This window comes from Xenopus tropicalis, chromosome 9, assembly GCF_000004195.4.
Source record: "Xenopus tropicalis strain Nigerian chromosome 9, UCB_Xtro_10.0, whole genome shotgun sequence".
Classification (NCBI taxonomy): domain Eukaryota; kingdom Metazoa; phylum Chordata; class Amphibia; order Anura; family Pipidae; genus Xenopus; species Xenopus tropicalis.
The window spans coordinates 3,790,480-3,806,612 of record NC_030685.2 but is presented as its reverse complement, the minus strand read 5'-3'; the positions used below and the strand labels follow the sequence as shown (position 1 = coordinate 3,806,612).

The following is a 16,133-nucleotide window of genomic DNA, read 5'->3' as shown; positions in this document are numbered from 1 at the left end:
GGAAATCCTGCCCAGACAATAATAACAAATATATTTTCATGGTTTTTAGCTGTAGGCTGTAAGGCTCCTTGGCCAAGCCCCTCCCCTCTCATTAGTAGGGGCTCCTTTTTGTCCCATCAGGAAACCCTATAAAAGCCCCACTCTCTCCAGGAACAGGTTAGAAGTGACTGTCTATGCGCACTTCTCCATATATGTGTTATCAATAAACGTTTTCTCTTACAGCAACATCAACGTCTCTATGATCAAAGGGCTCCGTTACATCCCCCCCACAGTATCACGGGGCCACATTTTCCCTTTCTGCTCTATGGCTCCCGTGGTACAATGTTCTACTACTGGGTAATTATAAACAATATATATTCATTGTCTTATTAACAACCGCGAAAACAAATATAAATTGCACCAATAAATCGGACTGACACAAAGGCTTTTCACAAAACAGATTTAATGTAAAGAGACCCTTTATAGGATAATGGTGTAACCCCCTTTCCTTTCATCTCAACAAATGCCCCATTGGAAATGACATTGGGTTAATAATGACAAGATGATGTTATAGGCTTTATATTTACCCAGTAAGAGCCTATTTACCCGGCAAGTCATTCCCAGCTGGGTATATCCCCATTATGTTACCTACTGTGTGAGCATTAGGGAACAGCATCTGCCCAAGTGATACCCTGGGGGGCTCGTACCCCTTGGAATATGTCCCTTCTTGTTCAATAAAACCCAGAATATTATCTGTTGGGGGGAGGGGGAGATATATCCCAGAGGGCTCCTCAGTTCCCAATGCAGAGCCAGTGCCGGGGGAAGGTACTTATGGTGCATTCTGCTTTGGTGCCCCCCCAGTCTCAGAATTGCCCAGTGCCCATCAGGAGTCTTTACGATTCTCTTTTTTTTTCAATTCTTTATTTTCCAATTTTGTATACGGGAAAGGGTACAGAAGGAAAAGGGGAGGGTATGGGGAAGGGAACAATGTTATTATACATCTTTTTCGTTTCTAACAATTGAGTTTTTAGCAATAGCATTCAACAAGTCATATCTACGTTTTCATTTATACAGTAAGAGTTCTATATGTAATTTTCTGTAAAGTCAGGAGCTAATCTGAATGACCGAGATTAACCATTATAAGGAATCTAGAAAATTTAACCACGGTGTCCAAATATTCCAGTAGTGTGCACTTTTATTATGTATCATACATGTTATTTCCTCCATTTGTCTAATGTCATTTGTGTTATTTAGCCATTCGGTAAAGGTGGGTGCCTCTGTGGATTTCCACTTTCTTGGGATTAGGGATTTGGCTGATTGCAATAGGTGAAGGGTAAGTGGATCTGATACTAGAACATTTTTACCTGGATATATATTCAGTAGTATTGGGGCCGGTTCTTCTATGGTAAAGTTAAAATCTGTAACTTTATTTATAGTGTGTAATATGTCTGACCAAAACTGTTGTAGCACCGGACATCTTAACCAAATATGTGTATGTGTGCCAATGTGGCTATTACATCTCCAGCAGGTATCTGAGGTATTAGGGTACATTCTCTTTAATTTTGCTGGTGTGTAATGCCATCTGGTAATTAATTTGTATATGGCTTCATTTGTTCTAGATGCCCTAGAGGATTTATTCATAGTGCTAAATATTCTAGACCAAGCTTTGTCAGGTAGGTTGATATTGAGTTCTTTTTCCCAAGAGTGACAGAATGGTCTTGGCGGTGGGGATATGGAGTTTAAAAGAAATCTGTATAATTTGGATAGAGGTTTATCCAGTATTTTTGGTTCGGCTAGTAATTGTTCCCAAGTAGTTAGAGGTCTATTCCACTGTTTGGATTTATTAATTTGTAGATAGTGATGGAGTTGGTTATAATTCCAATTATCTCTTGGGTGTGGACCCCATCTTTTTTGTATCTCCGCCATCGGCACCATCCTATTCTCTTTGAGGAAATCGCTTATCCTAGTCTGTCTATTATCCCAAACTGCCCATCTATCAAAAGATCCCTTTTCTAGTCCTGAGGTGAAATTTGGGTTCAGTATAAGAGGTTGTAATACGAAAGGGGATTTGGTAAGCATGTAAGTATCTTTGTTTCTTTGCCATATTTTTAAAGTGGCTTGTATCAACGGATGTCGTTTTAATTCTCCTATGATGGTCCCATTTTCAATCCACAGGGTATTTTCTAAGGGAATCGGCGAAAATAATTGTTCTAATATACACCAATCTTTTCTATGTTTTTCAAGGATTCGAGTTAGATGTACGGATACACAATAAAGGTATGCGTCGGGTAAGCCTCTGTCTCCTTTTTCTTTTGGTAAAATAAGTTGATTATATTTCAATCTGGGGTTTTTCCCATTCCAGATAAATCTTGTAAGGAGGGAAGGAAATATTTTATGGGGCACAAATGTGTTCCTCTCTGTAAATACTGAAACATATATTAAGATGGAATCTGCTTGAAAGAGAATGTTTGCCTGATGCTTCCTTTGTATAACGAGTTTACGGTTTTCCTCATTGTGAAAGTATTTTTAGACGACTGTTCCATGCAAATCATTTCCCTCATTCAGAACAAAAAATGGCTTCTCCCCTGTGTGAGTCCTTTGATGACGATCTAGATGAGATTTTCTTGAAAAACATTTCCCACATTCAGAACAAGAAAATGGTTTCTCCCCTGTGTGGGTTGTATAATGAATTTTAAGGTGGGATTGCTGTGAAAAACATTTCCCACATTCAGAACATAAAAATGGTTTCTCCCCTGTGTGGGTCCTTTGATGACGATCAAGCTCAAATTTGTTTGAAAAACACTTCCCACATTCGGAACAAGAAACTGGTTTCTCCCCTGTGTGGGTTTTATAATGAATTTTAAGTTGGGATTGCTGTGAAAAACATTTCCCACATTTAGAACATGAAAATGGTTTCTCCCCTGTGTGGGTTTTATAATGAATTTTAAGTTGGTATTGCCGTGAAAAACATTTCCCACATTCAGAACAAGAAAATGGCTTCTCCCCTGTGTGGGTTCTATAATGAATTTTCAGGTTGAATTGGTCTAAAAAACATTTCCCACATTCAGAACATGAAAATGGTTTCTCCCCTGTGTGGGTTTTATAATGAATTTTAAGGTGGGATTGCCGTGAAAAACATTTCCCACATTTAGAACATGAAAATGGTTTCTCCCCTGTATGGGTTTTATAATGAATTTTAAGTTGGTATTGCTGTGAAAAACATTTCCCACATTCAGAACAAGAAAATGGTTTCTCCCCTGTGTGGGTTCTATAATGAATTTTCAGGTTGCATTGGTCTAAAAAACATTTCCCACATTCAGAACATGAAAATGGTTTCTCCCCTGTGTGGGTTCTATAATGAATTTTAAGGTGGGATTGTGTTGAAAAACATTTCCCACATTCAGAACATGAAAATGGCTTCTCCACTTTGTGAGTCATTTGATGACTATGTAGATGATGTTTTCTTAAAAAACATTTCCCACATTCTACACAAGAAAATGGTTTCTCCCCTGTGTGAGTCCTTTGATGAAGATCACGATAAAATTTTCTTGAGAAACATTTTCCACATTCAGAACAAGGAAAAAGTTTCTCTCCTTTGTGGGTTCTCCGGTGTTTATGAAAATCTCTCTTATTACTAAAATGTATCTGACACTCATTGCAGCTGTATTTCCTACGTAATGTATTTTTTGTTATGTGAGATTTATGTGGAGATTGGTGGGAATTTTCATCATGATTATTACCCGTCATTTGTAAGGTATTCTGGCTGCTCCCCATGATAGGAGTATTTGTTCCCTGTATCTGTTCTGTAAGGGGATTAATGCTGCAATCTGATTGGTTTCCCCCTTCCCATGAAGAAATTAACTCCTCCTTCACATCATTTGATGCATAATTAACTGCCGAGCTGTTATTCAGGCTGCACCCCATGATAGGAGTAGGTGTGTCTGTTCCCTGTATCTGTTCTGTAAGGGGATTAATGCTGCAATCTGATTGGTTTCCCCCTTTACATGAAGCCTCTTCCTCTTTAATCCCATTGGCCGGTGGGGGCTGTTCCGCTGGAGAAACATCAGGGTTTGTGAGATTCCCATCATTATTACAACATAAAGTTGCTTCCGTATGTGCTGTAACATCGCTCCCATCTTTATACTCACAGGCTGCTAAAGGGAAGGATAGAGATCAGAGATATATCTGAGGGAAATAACTTGGATTTTGTCATTATGAAAAATAAAATAAGGAAGGTTCAAGTCATTAAAGTCATTTAAACTCAGGGCAAACTCCACTGCCCCCCAATGAAGTGACTGACTTATTAGCACATTAATTAATGGAACTATTTATATGAACTGATTATTATAGAGTAACGGCAGCTGTTTGTATCAGGATCTATTTGAACTTTTTAGCAAGGGAATGACTGATTATTGGTCCCCCCCCCCCCCCCCCGCAACATCACTGGGACCCTAAAGTCCCCTTCCATAAACATCTATTGCAGCTGCTTATCAGTCAGTGTCCTACAGGCCCCTCTATAGCTCCTCCCCCCCCAGCAGTTGCACCAAGTTTAACCCTTTGTGCTAAATAAATGTACCTCCCTGCTAGTTGTTTATTTAAGTCGGGCACAGAAGAGACATGACTAAATATATGTTACTACTGACTTTCCATGTGCCTCTTAAACGGCCTGATATCCTGCATTCTATGCTCTGTATATGATAGAAACCATTACTCACCCAGTGGGCGGAGCTGCTGGGGCTCCTCCTCCTCCTTTATCCCTTCCCTGTAAAGGGCCTGGTTTCCTTTTATATACTCCCACTCCTCCAAGGAAAAATAGATGGAAACATCCTCACACCTTATGGCAACCTGGCACACACAATGTTACAGTCATCCCCCAGCCAGAGAAAGGGATTATCATACACTGTTACTAAACAATAAGGGGGGATTGGGGGGCCGCACCCACCTCTCCAGTCAGCAGCTGGATGATGTTGGAGATGAGTTCCAGGATCTTCTTGTCATTTTCCTTCTGTATGACGGAGCCAGGGGCATGCAGGGCCCCCAAACCCACAGTTGGGCTCTTCTTCTTAGGGATGACGTAGCCCTATGTATTGAGAGGGAGAGAGAATGATGAGTGTGTAACGCAGCAGAGAGACCCCCTTTGTACAGACAGACAGTCTCTTCTCACTGTGCCACTCACAGTGCCCCCCTCACCTCTCCAGTCAGCAGATAGATAATCTCCAGTGTGAGATTCAGGATTCTCTCCTTCCGCTCCTCATTTTTATCCTTCTTCCCCATCACTGGGTCACTCGCTTCCTCCCACATTCCCATTGGCTCCTTGTGGGAGGGAGGGGCCTGGAAGTGGAATTAAGCACTTACACGTTTCTATAGGGGATTATTCCCAGCAATATCCCCCAAAACAATTCCAAGCAGGGAATAGAATAACTAGTCTAGCCATGGGCTGAACTACCAATCCCACAATCCCCTGTTAAACTTCCCTCTAATGATGCAATGTCTGCCAATCAACACTTTCCCTTTCCTGCCAAGAATGGGCCCCTCAGTGCTTCCCCTCAGGCTGCAGGGGGGCCTTGGTACCAAATGGGAGAGGAATTCACTTATGGTGGGTGGGTTGGGCTTGGAGCTGCCACAGAAACTGCACTGACTCAGTAGCAAAGTGTCCCTGGGAATCAGCTCATGTGTTGGGAACAACAAGGTAACACTGCTCCTTTAGTGCCACCATTAGTGCAGCCCCGCTCCCTTACTCACCTCTTTCCCACACTGCTCTGCTGCCTGTAGCTGTGAGGGAGGGAACTGAGGAGCTGGGACACTCACTCATTGGCTGGGAGGGGAATGTGGGCGGGACAGAGAGCGGCAGAGAAGAATGATTGGATCAGTGAGCACAAGGGCGGGACACAGAGTTAGGGACAGAGGGAAAACTCACAGACTGCAGAGTTAGGGACAGAGGGAAAACTCACAGACTGCAGAGTTAGGGACAGAGGGAAAACTCACAGACTGCAGAGTTAGGGACAGAGGGAAAACTCACAGACTGCAGAGTTAGGGACAGAGGGAAAACTCACAGACTGCAGAGTTAGGGACAGAGGGAAAACTCACAGACTGCAGAGTTAGGGACAGAGGGAAAACTCACAGACTGCAGAGTTAGGGACAGAGGGAAAACTCACAGACTGCAGAGTTAGGGACAGAGGGAAAACTCACAGACTGCAGAGTTAGGGACAGAGGGAAAACTCACAGACTGCAGAGTTAGGGACAGAGGGAAAACTCACAGACTGCAGAGTTAGGGACAGAGGGAAAACTCACAGACTGCAGAGTTAGGGACAGAGGGAAAACTCACAGACTGCAGAGTTAGGGACAGAGGGAAAACTCACAGATAGTTGTGTAAGTGTAAGAATAACTGAGCTTTTCATGATATTAACCCCTTCAGGGTTGCCAGGCTGATGGTGTTTCTGCCACACTGGGCTAACAGGCTACAGCTCAGGCAGGTTTTCAGTACAAATGCACCAAGGTATGGATTCAGGCTAGTGGAACATGGAAAACTGTAACAGCACACCCCCTTCCCGCTTTTCTCGGCACAGTCCTGATTTTTATTGCGCATCCCGCTGTCCCGGATAGTTCCATGAATGTCCCGCATTGCCGGACGTTCCGACTTCTCCTGCGTCTTCTCTCCTTATGCGGCGGCGACAGGCCCTTTTATAAGGTTGCGCCTGTGGGTGTGACATCATTACGCACGGGGCGCAACCTTATAAAAGGGCCTGTCGCTGCCGCATAAGGAGAGAAGAAGCATACGAGGGGGTACTGTGTATAGGGGGCTACTGTGTATGGGGGCTACTGTGTATAGGGGCTACTGTGTATAGGGGCTACTGTGTATGGGGGTACTGTGTATGGGGGTACTGTGTATGGGGGTACTGTGTATGGGGGTACTGTGTATAGGGGCTACTGGGTATAGGGGCTACTGTGTATGGGGGCTACTGGGTATAGGGGCTACTGGGTATAGGGGCTACTGTGTATGGGGGCTACTGGGTATAGGGGCTACTGTGTATGGGGGTACTGTATATGGGGGGCTACTGTGTATGGGGGGCAAAGCTGATACATAGTTATAACTGACTGCCTTCTCTCTATATTTGTATTTATATGTAGGAGTTGCTATATTGTTTCCCTTAGGTAGTACAGTATGAGGGTATAGCACATTTGCGTCTGATCCCGCCATTTCATCTTTATAAAAGGAGTTTTTTTTTTAATGGGGTGTGGTAATTGGGGCGTGGTCACAGAAGTGGGCGCCAAATCTTTTTGTCCCCTTTTTGTCATGTGATGTGGGGGCTGCCATTCGCTGCTGCACTTCCTCCCTAAACTAGAACTCTCAGGGTGCCTTGGGGCTGCTGGGAGTTGTAGTCTAACATGCCCATATGTATATCATGCCTGGGGTTAATGCAATATTCTGAATCCATTTCATACCTCTGTAACCCCTTATTAGCTGTAACCAAGCCAACAGCACGGCTAGTGTAGGTTTAGAGCAAGGGGTACACACGACTCAATCCTTCAGGATGGGCCGTCACAAAGTGGAAGGGACCAAACGGAGCTACGGTGTAGTGCAACTACCCCCCACTGTGACTGTGTGCAGTGCAGCATAACAAATGGGCGCCAGAAGGTTCTTGCAGTTAAACAATAGAACCGTTTTATTGTCAGAGACAATCAATGAGCAGGGTTTATAGCAATACTGACACAAAGGAGATATCAGGCAATTGCACAGAAGGGAAAAAAATATGGTGTCCACCCGTATAGCCGACCTCAGCCGAGGGTGGGGAAGGTAAGGGCCTAGATGGTAATAGGTAGCAGTACTCTGAGGAACAAGAGAGGATGCCGCCGGTTTATCCCACCTCCTTTAGAGTCTGGGCAGGGTAAATGCACCGGGGCAGCTTGGCCCCCCTATGGAAATAGTCTGTATAGGTACCTCAGTCCTCAGGCTGATCAGGGATTATTCTGGCCTGTCTCCTACCCCTACTCCGTGGCCCTACTGCTGCGGCAACATTGCCGGATGGAAGGTACTTTCAGAGCTATTATCCTGGTGCAGCTGCTCTTGCTAGCTAAATCTGACTACTGTATATACTCAAGTATAAGCCTAGTTTTTCAGCACCCAAAATGTGCTGAAAATAGTCCCTCGGCTTATACTCAAGTCGGGTGCCACGGGCCCCTCCAAACTAGCACCCTCTGTACTTTGTGAGCAAATTAGGCCACCCACAACCAGACCCCCCAGTGCCCTGACCTAGGCTCCCACTAGCAATACTTATTTCCCCTTACATATCCTCTGGGACCGGGTCTGCTGCCAGTTTGCCAATGTGCAATAAGCGTGGGGTAGCACTCATATTGTTTTTGTTGACCCTCTTCTCCACTTACAGAGCTAGTTTACTGTTTTTGTTTTAAATAAATATTGAAAAACATAGACCCCACTGATGCCTCAATTAATGTCATTTTATCGGAATTTATTTTGATTATTAAAACTTAGCAGTAGCAGCTGCATTTCCCACCCTAGGCTTATACTCGAGTCAATACGTTTTTCCAGTTTTCTTAGGTAAAATTAGGTACCTCGGCTTATATTCAGATCGGTTTATACTAGAGTATATACGGTACCTCACTCTCCTACAGAGTGCTATGGCAATGTCGCTATTTCTTACTATCCCTTGTTCCCGGGGCCCTGTCCCCGACTTCTCCAGGGTGGAAGGTAACACTCTGGGGCAGGATGGCTGGACTGGGGCCTAGTTCTGCTCCCAGGCTCAGTGGAGCTTTGCACTGGAAGAGGAAGCCACACCTCCTTGCTAGACACTATATGAGTCTGCAGGGGGCGTGGACAACCTGACTAAATCCCATGAATTTTTACATTCTTGTGGGATTTCATATGGTCCCCCATGATTATTAATATAAATAACCAACCAGGTGCTGACCATTCCCCCTTTGTGCTATTATCACTAACTGAAGCCATTGTATATAAAAAAGTGCCAACTTCTTACCAACCCTTTTAGGGTGACAGATCCCCAGGCCCCAGCCCTAGGGCCCCACACTGCCTCCCAGCGCTTCTCTACAGACTCTTGGCTCACAAATCCCCCGCGCTTCTTCTGGTCACTTGTCACCGCACCAAAATGGAGTATAGACTTCTCTCATATATCTATATGTAGCATATTATTATAAATGTACTGGAGATGCCAATATTTACCGCAGGTAAAAGGAAACAATCACGGTTCTTTTCCAGAGATGAAGCGATTTTATTCAGATTATCCGGCCCAGAGACAGCAAATACAGAATTCTTTATAATGTGCCCACAGGATCTGTTCTATAGGGATCAGTCTTCCCAGGACTTCTCCCTGACCCAACATCTAATCTGTGTGTGTGTGTGTCAGTGTGTCTATCTATGTGTATAAGGGCTTCTCCCTGACCCAACATCTAATCTGTGTGTGTGTGTGTCAGTGTGTCTATCTATGTGTATAAGGGCTTCTCCCTGACCCAACATCTAATCTGTGTGTGTGTCAGTGTGTCTATCTATGTGTATAAGGGCTTCTCCCTGACCCAACATCTAATCTGTGTGTGTGTGTGTCAGTGTGTCTATCTATGTGTATAAGGGCTTCTCCCTGACCCAACATCTAATCTGTGTGTGTGTGTGTGTCTAGATGTTGGGTCAGGGAGAAGCCCTTATACACATAGATAGACACACTGACACACACACACAGATTAGATGTTGGGTCAGGGAGAAGCCCTTATACACATAGATAGACACACTGACACACACACACACAGATTAGATGTTGGGTCAGGGAGAAGCCCTTATACACATAGATAGACACACTGACACACACACAGATTAGATGTTGGGTCAGGGAGAAGCCCTTATACACATAGATAGACACACTGACACACACACACACAGATTAGATGTTGGGTCAGGGAGAAGCCCTTATACACATAGATAGACACACTGACACACACACACACACACAGATTAGATGTTGGGTCAGGAGAAGCCCTTATACACATAGATAGACACACTGACACACACACAGATTAGATGTTGGGTCAGGGAGAAGCCCTTATACACATAGATAGACACACTGACACACACACACACAGATTAGATGTTGGGTCAGGGAGAAGCCCTTATACACATAGATAGACACACTGACACACACACACACACACAGATTAGATGTTGGGTCAGGGAGAAGCCCTTATACACATAGATAGACACACTGACACACACACAGATTAGATGTTGGGTCAGGGAGAAGCCCTTATACACATAGATAGACACACTGACACACACACAGATTAGATGTTGGGTCAGGGAGAAGCCCTTATACACATAGATAGACACACTGACACACACACACACAGATTAGATGTTGGGTCAGGGAGAAGCCCTTATACACATAGATAATCTGTGTGTGTGTGTCAGTGTGTCTATCTATGTGTATAAGGGCTTCTCCCTGACCCAACATCTAATCTGTGTGTGTGTGTGTCAGTGTGTCTATCTATGTGTATAAGGGCTTCTCCCTGACCCAACATCTAATCTGTGTGTGTGTGTGTCAGTGTGTCTATCTATGTGTATAAGGGCTTCTCCCTGACCCAACATCTAATCTGTGTGTGTGTGTGTCAGTGTGTCTATCTATGTGTATAAGGGCTTCTCCCTGACCCAACATCTAATCTGTGTGTGTGTCAGTGTGTCTATCTATGAGTATAAGGGCTTCTCCCTGACCCAACATCTAATCTGTGTGTGTGTGTGTCAGTGTGTCTATCTATGAGTATAAGGGCTTCTCCCTGACCCAACATCTAATCTGTGTGTGTGTGTGTGTCAGTGTGTCTATCTATGTGTATAAGGGCTTCTCCCTGACCCAACATCTAATCTGTGTGTGTGTGTCAGTGTGTCTATCTATGTGTATAAGGGCTTCTCCCTGACCCAACATCTAATCTGTGTGTGTGTGTGTCAGTGTGTCTATCTATGTGTATAAGGGCTTCTCCCTGACCCAACATCTAATCTGTGTGTGTGTGTCAGTGTGTCTATCTATGTGTATAAGGGCTTCTCCCTGACCCAACATCTAATCTGTGTGTGTGTGTGTCAGTGTGTCTATCTATGTGTATAAGGGCTTCTCCCTGACCCAACATCTAATCTGTGTGTGTGTCAGTGTGTCTATCTATGAGTATAAGGGCTTCTCCCTGACCCAACATCTAATCTGTGTGTGTGTGTGTCAGTGTGTCTATCTATGAGTATAAGGGCTTCTCCCTGACCCAACATCTAATCTGTGTGTGTGTGTGTGTCAGTGTGTCTATCTATGTGTATAAGGGCTTCTCCCTGACCCAACATCTAATCTGTGTGTGTGTGTCAGTGTGTCTATCTATGTGTATAAGGGCTTCTCCCTGACCCAACATCTAATCTGTGTGTGTGTGTGTCAGTGTGTCTATCTATGTGTATAAGGGCTTCTCCCTGACCCAACATCTAATCTGTGTGTGTGTGTCAGTGTGTCTATCTATGTGTATAAGGGCTTCTCCCTGACCCAACATCTAATCTGTGTGTGTGTGTGTCAGTGTGTCTATCTATGAGTATAAGGGCTTCTCCCTGACCCAACATCTAATCTGTGTGTGTGTGTGTCAGTGTGTCTATCTATGAGTATAAGGGCTTCTCCCTGACCCAACATCTAATCTGTGTGTGTGTGTGTCAGTGTGTCTATCTATGAGTATAAGGGCTTCTCCCTGACCCAACATCTAATCTGTGTGTGTGTGTGTCAGTGTGTCTATCTATGTGTATAAGGGCTTCTCCCTGACCCAACATCTAATCTGTGTGTGTGTGTGTCAGTGTGTCTATCTATGAGTATAAGGGCTTCTCCCTGACCCAACATCTAATCTGTGTGTGTGTGTCAGTGTGTCTATCTATGTGTATAAGGGCTTCTCCCTGACCCAACATCTAATCTGTGTGTGTGTGTCAGTGTGTCTATCTATGTGTATAAGGGCTTCTCCCTGACCCAACATCTAATCTGTGTGTGTGTGTGTCAGTGTGTCTATCTATGTGTATAAGTGCTTCTCCCTGACCCAACATCTAATCTGTGTGTGTGTCAGTGTGTCTATCTATGTGTATAAGGGCTTCTCCCTGACCCAACATCTAATCTGTGTGTGTGTGTGTCAGTGTGTCTATCTATGTGTATAAGTGCTTCTCCCTGACCCAACATCTAATCTGTGTGTGTGTCAGTGTGTCTATCTATGTGTATAAGGGCTTCTCCCTGACCCAACATCTAATCTGTGTGTGTGTGTGTCAGTGTGTCTATCTATGAGTATAAGGACTTCTCCCTGACCCAACATCTAATCTGTGTGTGTGTGTGTGTCAGTGTGTCTATCTATGTGTATAAGGGCTTCTCCCTGACCCAACATCTAATCTGTGTGTGTGTCAGTGTGTCTATCTATGTGTATAAGGGCTTCTCCCTGACCCAACATCTAATCTGTGTGTGTGTCAGTGTGTCTATCTATGTGTATAAGGGCTTCTCCCTGACCCAACATCTAATCTGTGTGTGTGTCAGTGTGTCTATCTATGTGTATAAGGGCTTCTCCCTGACCCAACATCTAATCTGTGTGTGTGTGTCAGTGTGTCTATCTATGAGTATAAGGGCTTCTCCCTGACCCAACATCTAATCTGTGTGTGTGTCAGTGTGTCTATCTATGTGTATAAGGGCTTCTCCCTGACCCAACATCTAATCTGTGTGTGTGTCAGTGTGTCTATCTATGTGTATAAGGGCTTCTCCCTGACCCAACATCTAATCTGTGTGTGTGTGTCAGTGTGTCTATCTATGTGTATAAGGGCTTCTCCCTGACCCAACATCTAATCTGTGTGTGTGTGTGTCAGTGTGTCTATCTATGTGTATAAGGGCTTCTCCCTGACCCAACATCTAATCTGTGTGTGTGTGTGTCAGTGTGTCTATCTATGTGTATAAGGACTTCTCCCTGACCCAACATCTAATCTGTGTGTGTGTGTCAGTGTGTCTATCTATGTGTATAAGGACTTCTCCCTGACCCAACAACTAATCTGTGTGTGTGTGTGTGTCAGTGTGTCTATCTATGAGTATAAGGGCTTCTCCCTGACCCAACATCTAATCTGTGTGTGTGTGTCAGTGTGTCTATCTATGTGTATAAGGGCTTCTCCCTGACCCAACATCTAATCTGTGTGTGTGTGTGTGTGTGTGTCAGTGTGTCTATCTATGTGTATAAGGACTTCTCCCTGACCCAACAACTAATCTGTGTGTGTGTGTGTGTCAGTGTGTCTATCTATGTGTATAAGGGCTTCTCCCTGACCCAACATCTAATCTGTGTGTGTGTGTGTGTGTGTGTCAGTGTGTCTATCTATGTGTATAAGGGCTTCTCCCTGACCCAACATCTAATCTGTGTGTGTGTGTCAGTGTGTCTATCTATGTGTATAAGGGCTTCTCCCTGACCCAACATCTAATCTGTGTGTGTGTGTGTCAGTGTGTCTATCTATGTGTATAAGGGCTTCTCCCTGACCCAACATCTAATCTGTGTGTGTGTGTGTCAGTGTGTCTATCTATGTGTATAAGGGCTTCTCCCTGACCCAACATCTAATCTGTGTGTGTGTGTCAGTGTGTCTATCTATGTGTATAAGGACTTCTCCCTGACCCAACAACTAATCTGTGTGTGTGTGTGTGTCAGTGTGTCTATCTATGTGTATAAGGACTTCTCCCTGACCCAACAACTAATCTGTGTGTGTGTGTGTGTCAGTGTGTCTATCTATGTGTATAAGGACTTCTCCCTGACCCAACAACTAATCTGTGTGTGTGTGTGTGTCAGTGTGTCTATCTATGTGTATAAGGGCTTCTCCCTGACCCAACATCTAATCTGTGTGTGTGTGTGTCAGTGTGTCTATCTATGTGTATAAGGGCTTCTCCCTGACCCAACATCTAATCTGTGTGTGTGTGTCAGTGTGTCTATCTATGTGTATAAGGGCTTCTCCCTGACCCAACATCTAATCTGTGTGTGTGTGTGTGTGTGTGTCAGTGTGTCTATCTATGTGTATAAGGACTTCTCCCTGACCCAACAACTAATCTGTGTGTGTGTGTGTGTCAGTGTGTCTATCTATGTGTATAAGGGCTTCTCCCTGACCCAACATCTAATCTGTGTGTGTGTGTGTGTGTGTGTCAGTGTGTCTATCTATGTGTATAAGGGCTTCTCCCTGACCCAACATCTAATCTGTGTGTGTGTGTGTCAGTGTGTCTATCTATGTGTATAAGGGCTTCTCCCTGACCCAACATCTAATCTGTGTGTGTGTGTCAGTGTGTCTATCTATGAGTATAAGGGCTTCTCCCTGACCCAACATCTAATCTGTGTGTGTGTGTCAGTGTGTCTATCTATGTGTATAAGGGCTTCTCCCTCACCCAACATCTAATCTGTGTGTGTGTGTGTGTGTGTGTCAGTGTGTCTATCTATGTGTATAAGGGCTTCTCCCTGACCCAACATCTAATCTGTGTGTGTGTGTGTGTGTGTGTCAGTGTGTCTATCTATGTGTATAAGGGCTTCTCCCTGACCCAACATCTAATCTGTGTGTGTGTGTGTCAGTGTGTCTATCTATGAGTATAAGGGCTTCTCCCTGACCCAACATCTAATCTGTGTGTGTGTGTCAGTGTGTCTATCTATGTGTATAAGGGCTTCTCCCTCACCCAACATCTAATCTGTGTGTGTGTGTGTGTGTGTGTCAGTGTGTCTATCTATGTGTATAAGGGCTTCTCCCTGACCCAACATCTAATCTGTGTGTGTGTGTGTCAGTGTGTCTATCTATGTGTATAAGGGCTTCTCCCTGACCCAACATCTAATCTGTGTGTGTGTGTGTCAGTGTGTCTATCTATGTGTATAAGGGCTTCTCCCTGACCCAACATCTAATCTGTGTGTGTGTGTCAGTGTGTCTATCTATGTGTATAAGGGCTTCTCCCTGACCCAACATCTAATCTGTGTGTGTGTGTCAGTGTGTCTATCTATGTGTATAAGGGCTTCTCCCTGACCCAACATCTAATCTGTGTGTGTGTGTGTCAGTGTGTCTATCTATGTGTATAAGGGCTTCTCCCTGACCCAACATCTAATCTGTGTGTGTGTGTGTCAGTGTGTCTATCTATGTGTATAAGGGCTTCTCCCTGACCCAACATCTAATCTGTGTGTGTGTCAGTGTGTCTATCTATGTGTATAAGGGCTTCTCCCTGACCCAACATCTAATCTGTGTGTGTGTGTGTCAGTGTGTCTATCTATGTGTATAAGGGCTTCTCCCTGACCCAACATCTAATCTGTGTGTGTGTCAGTGTGTCTATCTATGTGTATAAGGGCTTCTCCCTGACCCAACATCTAATCTGTGTGTGTGTCAGTGTGTCTATCTATGTGTATAAGGGCTTCTCCCTGACCCAACATCTAATCTGTGTGTGTGTGTGTCAGTGTGTCTATCTATGAGTATAAGGGCTTCTCCCTGACCCAACATCTAATCTGTGTGTGTGTGTGTCAGTGTGTCTATCTATGTGTATAAGGGCTTCTCCCTGACCCAACATCTAATCTGTGTGTGTGTCAGTGTGTCTATCTATGTGTATAAGGGCTTCTCCCTGACCCAACATCTAATCTGTGTGTGTGTCAGTGTGTCTATCTATGTGTATAAGGGCTTCTCCCTGACCCAACATCTAATCTGTGTGTGTGTGTGTCAGTGTGTCTATCTATGTGTATAAGTGCTTCTCCCTGACCCAACATCTAATCTGTGTGTGTGTGTGTCAGTGTGTCTATCTATGTGTATAAGGGCTTCTCCCTGACCCAACATCTAATCTGTGTGTGTGTGTGTCAGTGTGTCTATCTATGTGTATAAGGGCTTCTCCCTGACCCAACATCTAATCTGTGTGTGTGTGTGTGTGTCAGTGTGTCTATCTATGTGTATAAGGGCTTCTCCCTGACCCAACATCTAATCTGTGTGTGTGTGTCAGTGTGTCTATCTATGTGTATAAGGGCTTCTCCCTGACCCAACATCTAATCTGTGTGTGTGTGTGTCAGTGTGTCTATCTATGTGTATAAGGGCTTCTCCCTGACCCAACATCTAATCTGTGTGTGTGTGTGTCAGTGTGTCTATCTATGTGTATAAGGGCTTCTCCCTGACCCAACATCTA

At 44.3% G+C, this 16,133-nt stretch overlaps 2 protein-coding genes across 2 annotated transcripts in view; one reads left to right on the top strand and one right to left on the bottom strand.

The window, feature by feature from the left end:
- h2ac14 (H2A clustered histone 14) overlaps nt 1-16,133 on the top strand; it is a 1,193,713-nt gene that overhangs the window by 445,701 nt on the left and 731,879 nt on the right.
- LOC108645272 (oocyte zinc finger protein XlCOF7.1-like) overlaps nt 2,381-16,133 on the bottom strand; it is a 40,149-nt gene continuing 26,396 nt past the window's right edge. The window contains exon 6 of the mRNA XM_031892988.1: nt 2,381-3,590. Within this exon, the coding sequence (XP_031748848.1) occupies nt 2,506-3,590 (1,085 nt within the window). The 3' untranslated portion in view covers nt 2,381-2,505. The remainder of the gene's footprint in view (nt 3,591-16,133) is intronic.